General features: G+C 32.8%; 1 protein-coding gene across 11 annotated transcripts in view; it reads left to right on the top strand.

Annotated features, from left to right (window-relative positions):
* The window catches only part of LOC134695895 (minichromosome maintenance domain-containing protein 2-like), a 116,205-nt gene that overhangs the window by 35,740 nt on the left and 57,958 nt on the right, over positions 1–22,507 (top strand). For 10 of the 11 annotated variants that reach the window (XM_063557370.1, XM_063557373.1, XM_063557376.1 and 7 more), the window contains 2 exons: positions 4,154–4,246; positions 13,317–13,414. In XM_063557370.1, the coding sequence (XP_063413440.1) occupies positions 4,154–4,246; positions 13,317–13,414 (191 nt within the window). The remainder of the gene's footprint in view (positions 1–4,153; positions 4,247–13,316; positions 13,415–22,507) is intronic. The other variant, XM_063557377.1, reaches the window with a different exon arrangement.

Below are 22,507 nucleotides of genomic sequence, written 5' to 3'. Positions count from 1 at the left end.
AGAAATGGATTTACACAAAATGTGTCGGGATCTGAAGGGTGTTTATTTTATTTTCGTTTCCCCTGTCAGGTTTCCGTTAATTTCCTAGTGATATGAGATTATACCGATATAATTTATATCGTCCTGCACATAGAAATTTCACTAACATGCATGCATTTAACATTAATGTCGTCTGATTTTTACACCTAACGAGCATACTACATATTTTTGTAAAATTCGAGTTAAAATAATATGAAACGTTTTACGTGTGATTCATTTGAATTACTGAGTTTTTAACTCCATCCTTTATGACAATGGTGATGTAATTGCTTCATCCATGCAGAAAAATAGTACTTTAAAAATTTGATTCAGTTAACAGTGATATAATTGCTCTGTTTTTGATTGTTGTTAACGTTCAGTGGCAAATAGTTCATGCATGATAAATAAAATAACAAAACTCAAAGAAAAATTCAAAACTTATATTCTTGACTTGCTACGTACATTTGTACGTTAGTATAGTGTACTTTGCGTGGTGTAAACGTGTGAGTTGCTTGCTCAGCAAGTCGGACAAACATTGCAAACTGTATGCCAAATTTCACTATTTGTGCAACAGTCTGTCATTTGTGGAAAATTATTTTATAAAACAAATCTTGAGATCATATATGCATTCTTTATTAGTAAAACAAACTGCGAAACATAACAACTCAAGCTTGAAATTCCACATGTAGGAGATGTTACCCGGAGTCTGTACTCTGCGGGCCTTTATAATTTATCAAAATGTCTAATCAAGCAACCTGTCATGAACAAAAAAAAATAAGAAAATCCAGACGATATGCGCACCTTTAAAAAACAGGTACAAAAATTAAACCTGAAGCAAAAAGACTATCAAGTGTGGGACGGTCGAATTTACACGGATGAAACAATATGAGGTTGTGTGCTCTATATTAGTTTTAAGTGGCGATTTTGAATTGTAGGATTGATTGCTGGTATTTTTACGTCCAGTGGCAAATATTTTATGCATGTTCAAGACGCAGTTAACAATAAATAATCCATCCCGCACAGCCAAATGGACACCTCACTTTGGAAGCATTTTACTGCCGGTCGGAAGAAGACCAAGTAACCATATTTTTTTTATCCCTATTCACCCTAGGCCTTAGGGAGTAAATTGTAGGATATAAAGAAAATATAAAACTTTTATGCGCAATAGACATTGTCAGAATTATAAAAGGTTTTTGCACTCGCTACGAAACAAGTGGAAAGCTCGGAGAGTCTCGCCTTCCATCTTGTTTCTAAAGCTCATGCTAATACATTTTATACTAGTATTACAATATTACATACATGTATATGATTTTTTTTTTATATCATATATTTATGGATTTTTTTGGAAAACAAAGTTTGTTTCCAGTTTTTGACCCTGAGTTGTTTCACCCTCAGCTGCAACTATATGTAATGCTAAAATTAAAAGAAAAAAATTGTTTTCGACTTGTCGCCCAAAAAATAGATTGTCTTTCGCGAATCAAAAGTTTGTCCAGAAAAAAATCTATAGCCACCCCCCCCCCCCCCCCCCCCCGAAAATCAAATGGTTGCTGCCTAAGTATGTGAGCAATATTTCCCTCAGGGCCTAAAAAGGCAACTATGTTAATTATCTTTCAGTCGTGTTGTCTCCGAACTTGTACATGTACATTATTTCCACCTCAAATCATACAACAACAAAAAAACACACTACCGCCAAATACCCATGCAAGCGTAGTTAACACGAAAATAAAATCTCAAGGATTTCAAGATCTTGCTATTTCAGTCTCTTTTTTCCGTTTGAATAATAATTAGTCAGTCGTTTGATTGTAAATATGGAGAGAAAAATTTGTAACGAAACCAGTATGACTATAGCCAGTCCCGACTATCAACTTGCGTTTATATGCGCAAGCGGCAACTTGGGGGTGGTTTAGTCAGACTGTAACGGGACCTGCTTTTTTCATTTTATTGTTACCGAATCAAGTTCCCATGTATTTCTCAGCCTACGTTAACTTTTTCAGGCTTCTTTCTGATGTTTCTGTCTATCCCGTGTAGACTTTGTCTATATGATTACAAATCTAGCACTTTATTTTCAAAATATTTCCGAAACTATATCGGATTTACGCTGTGCAGAACAATGAATTTCAAAGACTTTTTATACTGGAACATAGAGAAAGATATTCGGCAAAATAACCGAGTAAACCACTTTCTTAAAATTCCATACAAACAAACTATTTTGTATGAGTTGTAAAGTCTGCTTGTATTGTGCATTATCGCCTAATTCTATCCGTATTCTCATCCAGATAAATTTCCTTTTTCCATTTTGCCCGAGTGGTGTTTTTGACGACCATTTTAACACGAATTAATAGATGTACCAACAATTCCCCGTGTTTTTTTACACATCATCCTAAGTTTCTATAGATTAGATTTCTACTTTCAAAACAAAATTTCATGGGAATACGGCGTTCATCATTAAAAAGTATTTATTGCAAACATATACCAACAATAAAGACTTCTGATAAAACTATTATATGTTATTAAATCGTTCAGATGGTTAAATTTTAAAGAAACAGAATATTTAAAAGTAAAGTAATTCATTTTTAAAGATTAACAATGAGCAATAACAAAAAAAGTTACTAACATTTTCTTCATCGGTCAGGCCATAAATCTGGGCAGAGTCGAATTTGGTAAGGTCAAGTTTTCTTACTCTTTAATTAACACTTTCTAAATGATCCGTTTATTATATCTCTATATTTTATGTCACAATCTTCCTTGACATCAAATTTGAAGTCGATCCTTCAAAGAAGAAAAAAGTTGTAAACAATTTACATCGGTCAGGACATTAGTCACGGGAAAGATATAGATGGTCAGGTCAAGTTTTCTTTTTTTTTCCCCCTTGTATTATTGTATTTAATGTTTTAATCTGCCATGGTATTGAGTTTGTCTATCCTGTTAATAATAAAACAAAATCGCTGGTTCATAGCTGTCAGGATATAAGATAATATAAGAAGTTTCAAAGTCAATTTGGTCAGGGCAAGTTTTCTAACTCTTATAAATATGTTTTTCATTTTTTCCTTTTATTTATTAAATATAAGTTCTCATCTTGCTTGGTTCAAAATTTCAAGTTAATCCTTCCAATAATAAAAAAAAGTATTTAGCATTTTCATTTCTGTCAGAACATTGTCAGGTTGTCAGGACATTCGTCAAACTCCGTACAGTAAATAATCGATTCCGTTCCGGCACTTTTTTCCTTTACTCCATCAAGTATCCAGAAAAAAGTTACTATAAAAATGTCACCTAAAAACCCAATATTTTTTATTATAATTGTATCACTTTGTGATTGCAAAACCTGATGCATTGGCTTGCATATGTGAACGTTATTCAATAACGTCAGGAACGATAACTCGTGGCGTAACGTCATTCGGTATCGTGTTACCTTAATACGACCTAACACATATCAAGTTTGTATGTGGGTGGTGTCACTGTCTGGGTTCTTGAGTTATTTCTATTTATACTATATGTAGTGTTGTATGTGGGTGGTGTCACTGTCTGGGTTCTTGAGTTATATCTATTTATACTATATGTGGAGTATGAAATGATTTTAAGGGGAACATGTCATCCTGGCAGGTTTCATCTGACCTTGATCCTAAGTTCAGTAATAATTTGTGTATTTCAAATTGGAATTACTCCCCTTTTTGTTGTCACTTAAATGTTTTAAGTAAATACATATTTTGAAAACTGTTCATTTTAAAATGTGAAAATTTGTCTGTGTCATGACCCGAGATTTTCTTCTTCAATGCATTTCATTTTCAGAATTTGACAGGTATGTAATACTATATTCTTAAAACTTTTCTTCTTTTATGGGGGTCAATGAAAACAGTTAATTCCCCTTCCTCACATTGCTCAGCAAACATGTTTAGGTTGTGCAACTGATATTTTTTAAGTCAAATTATATTTTTTAAACATTAGAACACTAGAATTTAGAGATAAATCTATTCATATGACTAAATTTTAAGGAACAATATTGGCATTTTAGTGTGTGCCCTGTTAATTGAAGAAGAATATTTTATCTGTAGTAAATCGCCGGCAAGCTAAACGCTGCACTCAAAAGAAATATTTTTAAACAACCTCATAAACACTAATAATGTATATTTTTGTGTAGAAAAGATGGTGATAGAAGTGGTACCTGATAAACTGGACTCATGTGGTGAACCAAATAGTTACAGAATCCAAGCTATCCCCGTATATTTAAGAGGTAAAGTTTACCCATACATCATACTGTATAGTAAGCAAAGTCGAACCACTTTCTCCGTTGTTTTAAACACTTATATTTATCAGTACAAAAAGATAAAAACATTCCCAAGTAGATTATCAAAATTATTATACAACTTCAGAAACAAATACACCGTCTAAAATGAAAAATTTGAATAAAAATGATGTCAACTTATTATAGTGAGATTATTTCATTTGGATACACAATACTGGTTTGACCTTAAGAAAATTCTAATTGTCTCCCCTTGATAGTCTTCATGTATGTTTCCTATATCAAACTTTGGTTAAAGAAGTGTGAATGACAAGGCCCTAATATTGCCCCTAGTTCAATTAAGTTTTTATTTAATGGCCACAATCACAATGTTATAACGCTTTATCAAAGGTAGGAAATAGACATTTTTGCTTGAAAATTTACATTTAAGCATTCTTCTTATGACCTCATAAATTTTTTTTTTTTAAATTGCGCCAAGTTCAGTAATGTCCCTTTATTTGATGTAACAAATGATCTCTCTGACATATAGTTTGTCTTAACCAATGCTCTATTTCCTAAGCCTAAATGTGGTTGAAATAAAAACAAAATTGTAATTTTTATGGCCCCGCATTAAGTTGTTGGTGCCATATAGTTTTACCCTTGTCCAAAATTCCATAATTCCGTAATTGTGTCATTCAACAAATCATTAAACAGAGTTTTTTTTCTAAACGCCTACAGATATTGTGCTGAGTTTTAGTGTGTGAGTTAATCATGATGAGTTACAGATCAAGTTCAAGTTTTGTTCTGCTCCACTAATTTTTGCCAAAGTTACGGGCTTTAGACTTTGATAAATTGTTGAAAATCACAGTTATACAGACTTTTTCTAAACTCTTTTAGTTGGTTGGCTGATTTTTGGTATGTGAGTTAACCATGATGATTTACAGATCAAGTTTAAGTTTTGTTATGCTCCATTAGTTTTTTGCCAAAATTAAGGGCTTTGAAAATTGTTGAAAATCATAGTTATACAGACTTTTTTTCTACATGTCTCCACATTTTCAGCTGATTTTTGATATGTGAGACAACCATCATGTTTGTGTCCACATGTGTTATTGAAATTGCAGATTTTTCAACTTTTTGAGACAGGGCCATTCCTGTCACTTTGACACATCTAGTTTTAACATAAATCTCTATTTTTATAAGCCCGTCAAAATTTTGAAAGGATGTATTATGTTATACAAATGTCTGGTGTCTGTCTGTCTGTCTGTCCGTTGTTTTTTTTTGGGGGGGGGGTCATTTGTCCCGCTGTATTTAAAAAACAATATATGGTTATTGCTTAAAACTTTCACAGAAACTATTTATGATTGTTGCATAAAACTTTCACACAAGACGACAGGCTTATCATGCCATCATGGCACAGCTGTTTATTATCCTTATTAGGATATAATTTGTCAGTGTTTGTTAAAATGAATCAACAAAAATCCTCATAATATGCACCAACTTGAAAAACTTTTCATCTTGAAATAAGTGACTGAATATTAGTTTTAGTTTATTTATATATTGTGGAGTTTAGTATGATATCCATTTTCATGTATTTGCAGAAAAAAAATCTGAAAAATTCAGTTTTATGGCCCATTATGGCGAATAAGTTATATAGTTTAACCCTTGTCCGTAATTCCATAAATCTGTCATTCAGCAACAAACCATTAGACGAGTTTTTATCTAATTTTTTGTATGTGATTACATGTAACTATGATGAGTACAGATGAAGTTTAAGTTTCATTCTGCTCTGCTATTTTTTACCTAAATGATTGGCTACATTGTTGAAAATCACAGTTATACTGACTTTTTTCTAAATGCTTTCAGATATTAGGCTGATTTTTGGTACGTTAGCTAACCATGATTAGTTACAGATGAAGTTAAAGTTTTGATCAGCTCCACTAATTCTTGCCAAAATTAAGGGTTTACAACTTTAAAATTGTTGAAAATCACAGTTATTCAGACTTTTTATCTCAATATTCCAAAGGAACTGTGAGCTTTAGCCATCACTTGGCGTCCATTGTCGTCCATCTGGAGTAAACTATTTCAAACATCCTCTCCTCTGAAACTACTAAACCACCAAACGTATGCTGAGTGATCCTTAGGGTATTTAGAATAAAGTTTGTGTTTTATTTCCTGTTTCGTCAAAAAACATGGCAGCCATGGCTAAAAATAGAAGATAGGGTAAAATGTAGTTTGTGGCTTATTTTTCAAAAACCAAAGCAGTTAGGGCAATTCTAACATGGGGTTAAAGTGTTCAATTGGTAAAGATCTATCAGTTCTGAAATTTTCAGGTGAATCGAACAACCCATTGATTTTGCAGTTTTTTTGTTATTATCTTGTATAGTTTTAATGATAAAGATAAGCTGTAAACAGCAAATATGTTCAGCAAAGTAAGATCTACAAATAAGTTTATATGACCAAAATGGTTAAGAGTTATTGCCCTTTAAGGACAATTTTACACAATTTGTTTATCATGTTTTCTTACTTTATTAAAAAATCTTCTCCTCTAAAACTACTGAACCAATTCCAACCAAATTTGAGCTGAATAATCCTTAGGGTATCTTGAATAAATTTATGTTTTATTTTTTGTTTCTTCAAAAAACATGGCTGCCATGGCAAAAAATAGAACATAGGGGTAAAATGCAGTTTTTGGCTTATATCTCAAAAACCAAAGCATTCAGAGCAAATCTGACATGGGATAATAGTTTTAATTAGGTCAAGTTCTATCAGCCCTGAAATTATTAGATGAATGTAACAACCCAAATTGTTGGGTTGCTGCCACTAAATTGGTAATCTTAAGGAAATTTTGCAGTTTTTGGTTTATTCATCATCTTGAAGGTGAGCGATTCAGGCTCTTGAAAGCGGCTTGTTTTCTATACGCCTCAGATTTTGAGATGTGAGACTACCATCATGTTAGAGACAGGGCCATTGGTGTGGCTGTGACTCGTCTAGTTTCAAAATAATATTTTGTTCCTGGATGTATGTAAATATATGATATTTAAATGAGCTTTCAATTCTTTTTCAATTTTAATGCATAAGTGGCATTCTGACTTTCTATCTGACAGGTTTTTATGTGTCAATATTTGTGTTTCTATAATTTAATCCAGTTGTATAACTCATTTATAAACTCAGAATTTACAGGAAAGATGTATTATCTCAGATAAGGTGTGCAAATAAACTCATCATAGATATCATCAAAATGTGTTGTATAAATGACCCTCGTCTAACGCCCTGTTTGGATCAAGTTAAATGTGAGGAGCTTGGTACATAAAAGTTGAAGTCCTTTATAAAGGTTTCACTAATTAGTCTTTTGTACCTGTTTCATTTCACTTAATATATATCTTTCTTTTTTTCTGTACATAGGATAGCAAGTGCTTCAAATAAGCCTATTGCAACAAAAATGCCATTCTGTCTGCAAAAAAGTTGAATTCAAGAGTCCTGATCATATCTTTTGTATCATAGAAATGATACAAAAGACACAAATTTTTATTTCCTATAGCTTCAGTATGCATTTTTAAATGAAATATGTGCTACGGCCTAAAGTGACCCTAAATTATTTTCAGTCTTACTTGGCCTAAGACCCTTTTAAACTAATATGATATACTATTTGTAATTTTTCTTTCCATTTAAGGGCATCCGATAGAGTTTCAACGGGTGTTAACTCTTGGCGCAACGTTAAGCGTTTAAATTCCTGCAAAATGTCACTTTTTTCGGGACATAATGCGTGTAATTTTCCGTAATTAGAAACGTAATGTGGATTTTTTGATGCTCCAATTTCTGATTCTCCTGCATCCAACTTAATATTAATTAAAGTTTAAGTGCATTTGATTCTGACAGGATAACAGTCTAATAAAATCATAAGAAATAAAACACGTACATTACTGTTTCTGTGAGATCTTCAACAAAATATCGTATAGTTACAGTCTCAAGATGACTGGCCCTTTTGGTGTTACTAATATAATGCATGTCAATTTTCTTTTTTGATATGAGGAAGGGGCTACCTTAAATGCCAGCTTAATACCAAGACTATGTCCTATAAATTGATTAATTGTTGGATGCTTAATGTCCAGTGGCAAATATTGCATGCACAAATTTTGACAGGACGTATTATGGTATTTTGGCTTCTGTCTGTCTGTCGTAAACATAGTACAGCATATTATCCTTATGTCATGTTTGTTTTTTTCATGATAGTCAAATGATCTGTATTTTTTTTGGAGAACGTTTTGAGTAAACAAACCAGGGGTGCAGTTTTTTTTAAAGGATAGTTGATATGCACTCATTTTCGAACGTGACCATACAATATCAGTTTAATAGAAATTTGACAAGAATTGTACACTTGACTGAAAATCTAATTAACCATAAGGACTTGAAGGACAGACAGAGGAATGAACATGCATCTCACTGTGGTGAAAAAAAAATATATAGTTATAATTTCCAATGAAATTACGCATAATATGTCCAGTCCTCTCGCTATTAATTCAACTGTTTTTGCCAAATCAAAATTGAAATAATTATGGTATAGTTTCACTGTCTGGACAAAATCATCCTTTAGCATATTGAAGATTCTCCTTTATAAGATTTTGTTTTGTTTTCTGACAACAACAAGGAAAAAGATGTGGTATAATCGCCAATGAAATGTAACTCTCCACAAGAGACACAAAAATTAACAATTATAGGTCACCACACGGTCTTCAACAATGAGAATAGCCCATACTGCATAGTCAGCTATAAAAACTGTGAATTTTAATGCCTCCCAATTTTATTCAATTGTAATCATTGACCCAAATAAAAGTTTAATTTTATGAATTAATGTGAAATTCTAAAAAGTGATTAAAATGTGAATAGATTGATTTATTGTTCGTTGCTTTACGCCGCATTATAAACGTGAATAGAGGAATTTTAAGGAGTATTGTAATGAAACAGCAGGCCACCAAAAAAAAAAACGAAAAAAAAAACCCCAAAAAACAAACATCTGTCCCAAGTCAGGAGCCTGTAATTCAGTGGTTGTCGTTTGTTTATGTGTTACATGTTTGTTTTTCATTCATTTTTTAACATAAATAAGGCCGTTAGTTTTCTCGTTTGAATTGTTTTACATTGTCTTATTGGGTCCTTTTATAGCTGACTATGTGGTATGGGCTTTGCTCATTGTTGAAGGCCGATCGGTGACCTATAGTTGTTAATGTTTGTGTCATTTTGGTCTTTTGTGGATAGTTGTCTCATTGGCAATCATACCACATCTTCTTTTTTATATCTAGAGGTCAACATATGGTATAAACTAAACATATGTTAATACATGAGTGTAATACAGTACATGTACCTTTAAGTCAAGTTCTAAATTGCTGAGTCTTTAATTTTAAGAGCCGTAAAAATTTTCAACAGTCCGTAATCACTTTTCTTGAGATATTTCTCACTTAGACCACAAACAAAGAGATGTTTTTATGATTCACAGGATTTTTTTCCAAAAACAATATTACTTATTCATAGGTCATGTAGGTAGCTCTTAAGCATCTGAAAAATGTCTCTGGTAATTTGCAGCGATATTGTCGAAAAAGTCTGCCAGGGACGTCGTGCACTTTAGCGCTAACGTTGAAGTTACAAAGGGGGGATGCAATTTTTAGGATAAATCGTGTTTATCATAGAATCCAGCACGGTGACATAATTTTTTTTTTAGATTTGGAGAAAGCATGACAAAATGCAGTTTATGCAGAAAAATGATAAAAATGACATTTTCAGAAACACTTTTTTCCATATTTTTTGGATTAAAAAAATACCACTTTCAGCATCTGGTCTGCAAGGTCAAGCAAGGCTTGAATAATTTTAGTCATTCATGTAGGGATTATTTTTTTTACTTATTGTCACTTTTCACAGCTTAATAATTTACAACGCAGAATATATGCTCCAAAAATTTTATAACATTGCCTACTTTTTTTTACAAAATTGCACAAATCCCAATTTTCAGCCTCAATTTTCTGGAAAACAAGCATGGTGACCTATGTTTTATTTTATAACTCTCCAAGGCCTACAACATATTTTAAAACTATAAAAATTGAAAAACTGTATTAGATGCCCTTAAAGTACATTAAATACATATGTAAGGATTATTTATAACCAAAAAACTTCAAAAATTTTAAATTGCTAGAAAATATTACATCTTCATGTAAGGCCACCCTTCATTGGAAAGCCTCCATTTTTAGTCACAGGCTCATAAATTTTACTTTTGAGTAATTATGCTAAGTCAAGATCAAATGAGTATTCTTTTGCTTTTAATACATGGTTCATTATATATTAAGGCATTTAAAGCAATATTTTGATTATTAAAGCCCCAAATGTTGATAGTTGAAATTTTTCAATTTTAACATCAAATTTTAACACGCAATGTTGAATATAGAATTTGTCATACTGTCTATAATATAAATGCTATTGCCATGAAACTTTGTAAGCAGACTCATAATGTATTAACCCTTTCCTCCATGGAATATATTTTTTTATGTACTAGATTCGCAGAGGATTTTTCCAATTAAAAATAAATCATCAGGTTTAAAGTATAAATGCATTGTGAAAACAAACATTTCATAAATAAAATTGAAGTCAGATATTCTCATGAATATCCTTTTCATATTGGATACAATTTTTTCCAAGTCTGATGCAGACATTTCGTAGTCAAAGCGTTTCAACTGAGGTACTACGCAGGCGTCAAAAGGCGTCATTATGGAGTAAAGGGGGTGGCGTCAAAAAGCGTCATTATGGAGGAAAGGGTTAAGCTTAGATCATAGCAAGTTTTATTAGGATTGGTCATTTTTTTCTATCCTTTTAGGTCTGAGTACACAGTTATTGTCCTTTGAATTTCGTTGTCCACGAATAAAGTCCCTAGTGTGGACAGTGTGTTACTTCCCATTCTTTTTTATACCCCTTTCCAGCTGAAAAAGGTTGAAAATAAGCATTTCAGAAGCTGTCAAAAGATTTCAAGACCCCTTAACATAAAATTGTCTATATTTAGAGTTAGAGCTGATGAAATTTTCTATAATTTTGATTTAATTTGTCCCAAAAGTAGTACAACACACTGTAAACATATTATTGAGAAAGCGTAGGTGGGATTTTTTTATTTCCATTTATTGTCTGAAAGAAATGCACTACGAACTAACTGTCTATTCGGACCTAAGATAAATGGGTGTTTTTCAATAAAAATGTTAATTCTTGTCCAAGCCACTTTCAAAAATGTGTTTGATCTTTGTAAGTAATGTTTTGTGCAGTCAGTACATTGAAGTAGATTTAAGATTTTTAAGCAAAGAAACAAGTCTATTTTTAGAGGGATTGAAAAGCTATTGATTCCTTAATGGCCCAAAACAACCAAAATGGCATGTCCCTAGACCACCTGTTCAACATTCATACTCTAAAATATTGTAAGAAAAGGTAGAAATAAATGTTATTTTTGCTCCATTTAAGTTCTTTAATAATTCAAAAGTATGTTTAGAGCCAACATATTTTAATAAACAGCTTTTGACAAAGTATTTTTAATTTCAGAAGGTGTGTCCCTGACAAAATGTTCACTACGAATCAAAGTCATAAAAAATTTGCTAATAAAAAGTTTTATGAAATTAATGTTATTTTGTTTGCAAGAGATATTTACATAAGGGTCTTACAAAAGAAGTGATACTTTTATAACGGCAGTTCCATTGTTGGTAAAAAAAATGAGCACATCAAATGGACCAGAGTGATAACGTATTTTTATTAATGTCCACTGCCAAATGTGTCAAATCTCCTTCAGTATCTGGTTTTAAAATTATGGAAAAAAATATCAGTGTACAGCTTAATACATGCTTTGATGAATACAATCAGTCTTTTTACTATTGCAATATAGGAATCGTGGGAAAAAAATAAAACATAGTTAGTTTCATGTAATTTTTAGTATGTTTTTATTGCATAGAATAGGGTTGATGTCAACTACGAAACTTTTTGTCCACTACGGAACAGTTTTGTCAACTACGAAATGCATCAAAATGTCCACTACATAACATGAGTTGTACCTTTATATGTGAAGTCTGTTTTTATTGATAAAACATGCTTCTCCAATTCAGGAAAAAAAAATGAGATCTTTCTAAATTCTAGTATATAAAGTAGAACAAACTGGAATGTCTATGGAGACATTTAAAATGCAATAAGATATGTGTTTAGAAGCAGTTTCGTAATGGACAAATGTCCCCAACGAAACAGTACATAAATTATGAAAATAATATCATTTTGAAAGAGTATATAAGATTGCACTTTTTGTTTACAAACAGGTCTTTAATGGAAGTATTCAAAAAAACTCTTGAAATAAAATTTTAAACAAGATGATTTTTCATTTCTTAAGGTCTGAAGTTCACGCTTTTATTAAAAAACGCCTGTATATAATGATATAAAATCAATAATCAAAACTACAAAGTGAAGATCATTTTCATTGGTGTCGATCATTTAATATTTAAATAGGTATAGTCAGATGGTACAAATAAACAAACATTGAAAGCACATGTATGTTGTTTTTGTATTGGTTGGAAGGCCGTTAAACTTCTTTTAAGTGTCCATCAGGTAATCAACACTTTAAAAATTAACATAGAGACCTAATCTAGGAAATTTTAAAAATTATTGTCCAAAAATTATGAAATTAATAGTCCCAGTTCGTATATATACCATATATAAACATAAATTAAGGAAACAAATATTAAATTATAAAAATGATTTTTAAGAAATATTTTTCTGCAAATATATAGTACCGGTAGGCAAATGCACAATAACTTGTAAAATTGAGAATGGAAATTGGTAATGTGTCAATGAGACAACAAAGTGACCATAGAACAGACAACAGCAAAAGGCCACCTACAGGTCTTCAATGTACACATTTTTATTAAGGGGCCAGCTGAATCAAGACCAATTGGTGGCCATTGGCAGTTTTCTGCTCTTCGGTTGGTCTGTTATTTCTTTGACAAATATTCCATTTCCTTCTCAATTTTATTTGGTAAGTAACATTTATAAGACTGGTATATTATTATTACCATTATGTTTACAGATGACATAACAAGAGGTGTTGAGTTGGGAGAGAAATACAACGTGATTGGACTTATAAGAAAAGATATAATGGGAGAAAACATCATGTTAGCTATAGAGGTAATTTGTTGACGTTAGATGACTTATAAGGAAAGATATAATGGGAGAAAACATCATGTTAGCTATAGAGGTAATTTGTTGACGTTAGATGACTTATAAGGAAAGATATAATGGGAGAAAACATCATGTTAGCTATAGAGGTAATTTGTTGACGTTAGATGACTTATAAGGAAAGATATAATGGGAGAAAACATCATGTTAGCTATAGAGGTAATTTGTTGACGTTAGATGACTTATAAGGAAAGATATAATGGGAGAAAACATCATGTTAGCTATAGAGGTAATTTGTTGACGTTAGATGACTTATAAGGAAAGATATAATGGGAGAAAACATCATGTTAGCTATAGAGGTAATTTGTTGACGTTAGATGACTTATAAGGAAAGATATAATGGGAGAAAACATCATGTTAGCTATAGAGGTAATTTGTTGACGTTAGATGACTTATAAGGAAAGATATAATGGGAGAAAACATCATGTTAGCTATAGAGGTAATTTGTTGACGTTAGATGACTTATAAGGAAAGATATAATGGGAGAAAACATCATGTTAGCTATAGAGGTAATTTGTTGACGTTAGATGACTTATAAGGAAAGATATAATGGGAGAAAACATCATGTTAGCTATAGAGGTAATTTGTTGACGTTAGATGACTTATAAGGAAAGATATAATGGGAGAAAACATCATGTTAGCTAAAGAGGTAATTTGTTGACGTTAGATGACTTATAAGGAAAGATATAATGGGAGAAAACATCATGTTAGCTATAGAGGTAATTTGTTGACGTTAGATGACTTATAAGGAAAGATATAATGGGAGAAAACATCATGTTAGCTATAGAGGTAATTTGTTGACGTTAGATGACTTATAAGGAAAGATATAATGGGAGAAAACATCATGTTAGCTATAGAGGTAATTTGTTGACGTAAGATGACTTATAAGGAAAGATATAATGGGAGAAAACGTCATGTTAGCTATAGAGGTAATTTGTTGAAGTTAGATGACTTATAAGGAAAGATATAATGGGAGAAAACATCATGTTAGCTATAGAGGTAATTTGTTGACGTTAGATGACTTATAAGGAAAGATATAATGGGAGAAAACATCATGTTAGCTATAGAGGTAATTTGTTGACGTTAGATGACTTATAAGGAAAGATATAATGGGAGAAAACATCATGTTAGCTATAGAGGTAATTTGTTGACGTTAGATGACTTATAAGGAAAGATATAATGGGAGAAAACATCATGTTAGCTATAGAGGTAATTTGTTGACGTTAGATGACTTATAAGGAAAGATATAATGGGAGAAAACATCATGTTAGCTATAGAGGTAATTTGTTGAAGTTAGATGACTTATAAGGAAAGATATAATGGGAGAAAACATCATGTTAGCTATAGAGGTAGTTTGTTGACGTTAGATGACTTATAAGGAAAGATATAATGGGAGAAAACATCATGTTAGCTATAGAGGTAATTTGTTGAAGTTAGAAGACTTATAAGGAAAGTTATAATGGGAGAAAACATCATGTTAGCTATAGAGGTAATTAGGGCCCCGACTAAAAGTCGGGTCGCCCTATAGTGATCAGTCTGTCCGTCCATCCGTCTGTCCGTCTGTCTGTCCGTCCGTCTGTCCGTCCGTCCGTAACACTTTAACTTTGTGTCCGCTCCATATCTAGAAAACCATTATGATTTCATACTTTATACTTTACATGCTTATAAACCACCACCAGAGGGTGTGTCATGATGTATGTACAACTTTCTAGGTCAAAGGTCAAGGTAAAAAAACTTTGGTTTCAGTTGACAACCCTGTGTCCTGTGGTGATGATCGTGTCCGCTCTATATCTTGAGAACCCTTATGATTTCAAAGTTTATACTTGACATCCATTTCAACCAACACCAGAGGGTGTGTCATGATGTCTGTACAACTTCCTAGGTCAAAGGTCAAGGTCAAAAACTGGTTTCAGTTGACAACCCTGTGTTTTGTGATGCGGATCGTGTCCGCTACATATCTAGATAACCGTTATGATTTTATACTTAATACTTAACATGTTTATTAACCAACACCAGAGGGTGTGTCATAATGTATGTACAACTGCCTAGGTCAAAGGTCAAGGTCAAAAACTTTGGTTTCAGTTGACAATTCTGTGTCCTGTGGTGAAGATCATGTCCGCTCCATATCTGGATAACCTTTATGATTTCAAAGTTTATACTTGACATCCATTTTAACCACCATCAGAGGGCGTGTCATGATGTATGTACAACTTCCTAGGTCAAAGGTCAAGGTAAAAAAACTTGGGTTTTAGTTGACAACCCTGTGTCCTGAGTTGAAGATTGTGTCCGCTCTATATCTAGGGAACCGTAATGATTTCAAATATTATACTTGACATCCATTTTAACCAACACCAGAGGGTGTGTCATGATGTATGTACAACTGCCTAGGTCAAAGGTCTGTCTGTCTGTTGGTCTGTCCATCGCTTACAATTTTGATTCACACTATATTTATTTACCCAACGTTATTGACAGCGGGGCCCACAGAGATGGCTTCCATCTCAATGATATCTAGTTTGTTGACGTTAGATGACTTATAAGGAAAGATATAATGGGAGAAAACATCATGTTAGCTATAGAGGTAATTTGTTGACGTTAGATGACTTATAAGGAAAGATATAATGGGAGAAAACATCATTTTAGCTATAGAGGTAATTTGTTGACGTTTGTCGACGTTAGATGACTTATATAGAAAGATATAATGGGAGAAAACATCATGTTAGCTATAAAGGTAATTTGTTGAAGTTAGATGACTTATAAGGAGTATTATATCCCAAATATTCATAGAAAAAGTCCTATAAAATCTAACTTGAGGAAAACTGAAAAAATCCTGATTTAATTTTTTTTTTAAAGATTTGCATTGAAAAGGGAGATAACTCTGCAAAAAAGGGCAGAATATCAATAAAAATTGATAAAAAATCATAACTTAACCGCTTCTATTCAACAGAATGTATTGAGCCATCTTTAGAGTATAATAAACAACTCTTAAGGTGTTTTCATATCTTTTACCAAGCTACAACCTAGATTTCATAATTTATTAGTTGACCATGTATAAGATTTTTCAGCATGTCGAAGTAAAGTAAACTAACGAAGCATACATTCTTCTTTTTGTGGTTTAAAGTTCTTTAAACAGGGTAGACAGATAGCTGAACAAATATGATTAACAGATATAAACAATACCAAATATTCACATTATTTTTTCAAAATGGTCACAAAGCCATAAATTTGCAATTTCTTTAATGAAACATGTATAAAAAAAATATAAATACCCATAACACTTTGGTTTTGTACATTTCATGAGCAGAAGATTATAAGATATAGTCAAATATGAACTTATAACCCCATGGAAATATCATACTTTACATGAATTTTAAGAAAATCAACCAAAAACTGACAAAAAAGACTGATGTTTGCAGAGTTATCTCCCTTTCCAATGTTAATTTCCATAAGAAATTAAAAAAGTAAAATTTGAGTTTTCCTCTAGTTAGATTTAATGGTACTTTTTCTGTGTATATTTGGGGCTTAATGCTATAGAATAGAACTAAAACATTTTCTTTTGCAATTAGTTTGACTGGACTAATCTGTTTCCTTTGTATAATATGCACATAGACCAAGGTGAGCAACACAGGCTATTTAGGGCCTCTAGTTTGTAGTATAAAAATTGCGGTTTTTATCCAACGCAATCATAGGTTTTAACATAATTTTCAATTTAGACTCATTTACATATATAATTATACAAACATAAAATATAAAACATAAAACATATTAAAATAAAATTGAGAAAGGAGATGGGGAATGTGTCAAAGCGACAACAACCCAACCATAGAGCAGACAACAGCAGAGGCCACCAATGGGTCTACAATGTAGCAAGAATTCTCGCACCCATAGGTGTCCTGCAGCTGGCCCTTAAAAAAATATGTATACTAGTACAGTGATAATGGACGTCATACTAAACTCAGAAAATATATACAAGAAACTAAAATTAAAAATCATACAAGACTAACAACAAAGGCCAGAGACTCCTGACTTGGGACAGGCGCAAAATTGTGGCGGGGTTAAACATGTTTATGAAATCTCAACCCTCCCCCTATACCTCTAGCCAATGTAGAAAAGTAAGCGCATAACAATACGCACATTAAAATTCAGTTCAAGAGAAGTCCGAGTCTGATGTCAAAAGATGTAACAAAAGAAAATAAATAAAATGACAACAGACTACTAGCAGTTAGCTGACATGCCAGCTCCAGCATCAATTTAACTGATTGAAAGATCATGTCTTCATCAAATGAACATCAGGCACAATCCCTCCCATTAGGGGTTTAGTATCTTGGTTTAGTATCATACTATCATAAAATGTACGAGAAGAACATAACCAGTGTCATGCCAACAACTGTTTTTAAAAAAAATAAATGTGTTTAGTTCTGATGAAAAGACCCTATAAGTGAATCAATATTCTAACTATATTCCTTCTTAATAAGTCTGTTTAAAGGTTTTGTAAGCTTTTGAGGTGAATACTGACATTTTTGTGCTTTGTAAAGAATATTACCATAAAAGATTGGATGTGAAATACCTGAACGTATTAGATGTCTGCATGTTGAGTTATATTTACAAATTATTTCCTTATACCGATGATGAAATTTAGTAAATGTTTTGACTAGTTTGTTATATTGAAAACCCTGGTGCAATAATTTTTCAGTAATAGGTCAACTATATTTGTTGTATGGAAGAATTGTCAAAATGTCTGTCTGGCATGGTTCAATTGACCTTGACCTCATTTTCATGGTTCATCAGTCAATGTTTAGTTATCTTAGTTAATGTGAAGTTTTTGAGACAGTTGTAATAAAGCTTTTTATTTAGGACTATCAACATAATATCAATGATTAGTAAAGAAGGCAAGACATTTCAGCGTGTGCACTCTTGTATAAATCAATTGCTAAGCATTCTATATTGTTGAAGTTGAAATCATTCCTTCGTAAATTTTACGTACGCCATCACGAGTTGGTTGACCGTTATGGAATAACCGTTTCACAAATGATATCGGATATGTTCCTTATGTTGTAACTACAATCCCCTTCCCTTTCATGAATTTGACCTACCGAATTAGACTATTTACCACATTTGTAATCACATAAGCAACACGACGGGTGCCGCATGTGGAGCAGGATCTGCTTACCCTTCTGGAGCACCTGAGATCACCCCTAGTTTTTGGTGGGGTTCGTGTTGTTTATTCTTCAGTTTTCTATGTTGTGTCATGTGTACTATTGTTTTTCTGTTTGTCTTTTTCATTTTTAGCCATGGCGTTGTCAGTTTGTTTTAGATTTACGAGTTTGACTGTCCCTTTGGTATCTTTCGTCCCTCTTCTATATCCTTAATTACATTTTTAGTTAACAATATATCACAATTACAATATGGTTCAAGATTATACTCATTAAGCTTAGTCATTACTCTGAAGCACCAGTTTGTAATTGGCTTATTTCCATACTTATATGACCACATAAATACTCTTTTGTTCAATCTATCATTGTCCATTTTACAAAATCTGGACCATAATCTAAAAATAGCTGTCCATCGCTTTACATTGCATGGAATCCAACCCATATCACCATGCAGAGATAAGTTTGGTGTATACTTTCCTCATGTTCCTACACCCATAAAAAATCTCATCTCTCTGTTTTTAACTGCATTTATGCAGGAGAATTCTCTTGTTTCCCATATTGAAGCACCATAATCGATGACTGACCATACAAGTGTATACACCTGATAGTCCAAATTGAAAATGAACAAGTTATCGGCCGTGTACACTGATCAATACCCTCGATAGTGAATCGATGCATGAATTTGCAAGCCCGGCAGGAAATCATTTGAATACCTGGACGTGTCACCTCGCAATACCTTTGCTGGGAGTAATACCTTTAGCCATGCTGGTGATCAGATCATTGGTGGATCCAGGGCGGATGTTGGAACCCCCCCCCCCCCCCCCCCTTTGTCCTGGGTTGGTAATTTTGGTCCTATGTGGTTTTTAAACATATTGTGGTTTCTTAACGGACAAGATATCAAAATGGCAGCATGCATAGGATTGATACTCTAAATTTAGAATCGATCCTTATCTAGCAGAATAAAACTTTAATATCTTTGAAGTTGAGTATTTTAATACAGAATGGACATAATATCAATTTTTGATTTTTTTGCAAAATTTTCCTTTGAAGCGAAACTGTGTTCTTATACATTCCAAGCTTTTGTGTTGCTTTTTAGCTCACCTGGCCCAAAGGGCCAAGTGAGCTTTTCTCATCACTTGTCGTCCGTCGTCCGTCGTCGTTGTCAGGCGTTAGCTTTTACAAAAATCTTCTCCTCTGAAACTACTGGGCCAAATCAAACCAAACTTGGCCACAATCATCATTAGGGTATCTAGTTTAAAAAATGTGTGGCGTGACCCGGTCATCCAACCAAGATGGCCGCCATGGCTAAAAATAGAACATAGGGGTAAAATGCAGTTTTTGGCTTATAACTCAAAAACCAAAGCATTTAGAGGAAATCTGACAATAGGTAAAAATGTTTATCAGGTCAAGATCTACCTGCCCTGAAATTTTCAGATGAATCGGTTAACCTGTTGTTGGGTTGCTGCCCCTGAATTGGTAATTTTGAGGAAATTTTGCTGTTTTTGGTTATTATCTTGAATATTATTATAGATAGAGATAAACTGTAAACAGTAATAATGTTCAGCAAAGTTAGATTTACAAATAAGTCAACATGACCGAAATGGTCAGTTGACCCCTTTAGGAGTTATTGCCCTTTATAGTCAATTTTTAACCATTTTTAGCTCACCTGACCTGAAAGGTCAAGTGAGCTTTTCTCACCACTTGGCGTCCGTCGTCCGTCGTCCGTCGTCCGTAAACTTTTACAAAAATCTTCTCCTCTGAAACTACTTGGCCAAATTTTACCAAAGTTGGCCACAATCATCCTTGGGGTATCTAGTTTAAAAAATGTGTCCGGTGACCTGGCCATCCAACCAAGATGGCCGCCATGGCTAAAAATAGAACACAGGGGTAAAATGTATATTTTTGCTTATATCTTTGAAACCAAATCATTTAGAGCAAATCTGACATGGGGTAAAATTGTTAATCAGGTCAAGATCTATCTGCCCTAGAATTTTCAGATGAATCGGACAACCCGTTGTTAGGTTGCTGCCCCTGAATTGGTTATTTTAAGGAAATTTTGCAGTTTTTGGTTATTATCTTGAATACTATTATAGATAGAGATAAACTGTAAAAAGCAATAATGTTCAGCAAAGAAAAACCTACAAATAAGTCAACATAATCAAAATTGTCAGTCAACCCCTTAAGGAGTTATTGCCCTTTATAGTCAATTTTTAACAAATTTTCGTCAGTTTTTGTAACTTGTACAAAAATCTTCTCTGAAACTACATGGCCAAAATAAACCAAACTTGGCGATAATTATCATTGTGGTATATAGTTTGAAAAATGTGTCTGACACCGCCTACCAAATAAAATGGCCGACATGGCTAAAATTAGAACATAGTGGTAAAATGCAGTTTTTGATTTATATCTTTAAAACTAAGACATTTAGGGCAAATCTTTCAAGATTAAAATGTCCATCATAATAAGATCTATCCCCTCGCAAATTTTCAGATGAATCTGACAACTCGTTATTGGGTTGCTGCCCTTAAATTGGTAATTTTAAGGAAATTTTGCAGTTTTTGGTTATTATCTTGAATACTATTATAGATAGAGATAAACTGTAAACAGCAATTTTGTTCAGCAAAGTAAAACCTACAAATAAGTCAACATGATTAAAATTGTAAGAGTACCCTTTAAGGAGTTATTGCCCTTTATAGTCAATTTTGAACAAATTTTCGTCATTTTTGTAACTTGTACAAAAATCTTCTTTTCTAAAACTATGGGCCATATTAAACTAAACGTGGCCACATTCATCACTATGGTATCTATTTAAAAAAAGTGTCTAATGACCCCACCTACCAACCAAGATGACCGACATCAGTAAATACAGTAACAGGTGAGCGACACAGGCTCTTGAGAGCCTCTAGTTCATAAATCTAAGTAATCTTTTACAAAAATCTTCTCCTCTGAAACTACTGAGCCAAATTAATCCAAACTTGGCCACAATCATCTTTGGGGTATCTAGTTTAAAAAATGTGTGGCGTGACCCGGTCAACCAACCAAGATGGCCACCACGGCTAAAAATAGAACATAGGGGTAAAATGCAGTTTTTGGCTTATAACTCAAAAACCATTTTGAGGAAATTTGACATGGGATAAAAATGTTTATCAGGTCAATATCTATCTGCCCTGAAATTTTCAGATGAATTGGACAATCGGTTGTTGGCTTGCTGCCCTCCAATTGGTAATTTTTAAAGAAATTTTGCCGTTTTTGGTTATTATCTTGAATACTATTATAGATAGAGATAAACTGTAAACAGCAATAATGTTCAGCTAAGTAAGATCTACAAATAAGTCAACATGACCTAAATGGTCAATTGACCCCTTAAGGAGTTATTGCCCTTTATAGTCAATTTTTAACAATTTTCATTAATTCGGTAAATTTATGTAAATTTTTACCAAATATTTTTCTCTGTTACTAATGGGCAAGGTTCATTATAGATATAATTGTAAGAAGCAAGAACGTTCAGTAAAGTAAGAACTTCAAACACATCACCATCACCAAAATACAATTTTGTCATTACTCCATTTGTGTCCTTTGTTTAATATGCACATGGACCAAGGTGAGCGACACAGGCTCTTTAGAGCCTCTAGTTAAAGTCTTTTTCTCAACATTCCAATTTACAATAAATATACACTTAAACACTTTCTTAAAATGACACTCATCTAACGGACCATTAAATTTGGATGACATCACTGTTATAGTTTTCTAGTTATATCCCTTATATGTTTCATACTTTGTATATAAATGCCTTATGTTATTATGATTCCATCTGTCAAATGTCTATGGTCCTAGACCTCATTTTCATGGTGCAGTGACTTGGAAAAAAAGTCAAAAGATTTTTTGGTAATTT

The sequence above is a fragment of the Mytilus trossulus genome, chromosome 14, assembly GCF_036588685.1.
Source record: "Mytilus trossulus isolate FHL-02 chromosome 14, PNRI_Mtr1.1.1.hap1, whole genome shotgun sequence".
Lineage (NCBI taxonomy): Eukaryota > Metazoa > Mollusca > Bivalvia > Mytilida > Mytilidae > Mytilus > Mytilus trossulus.
This window is presented reverse-complemented; position numbering and strand designations above follow the sequence as displayed.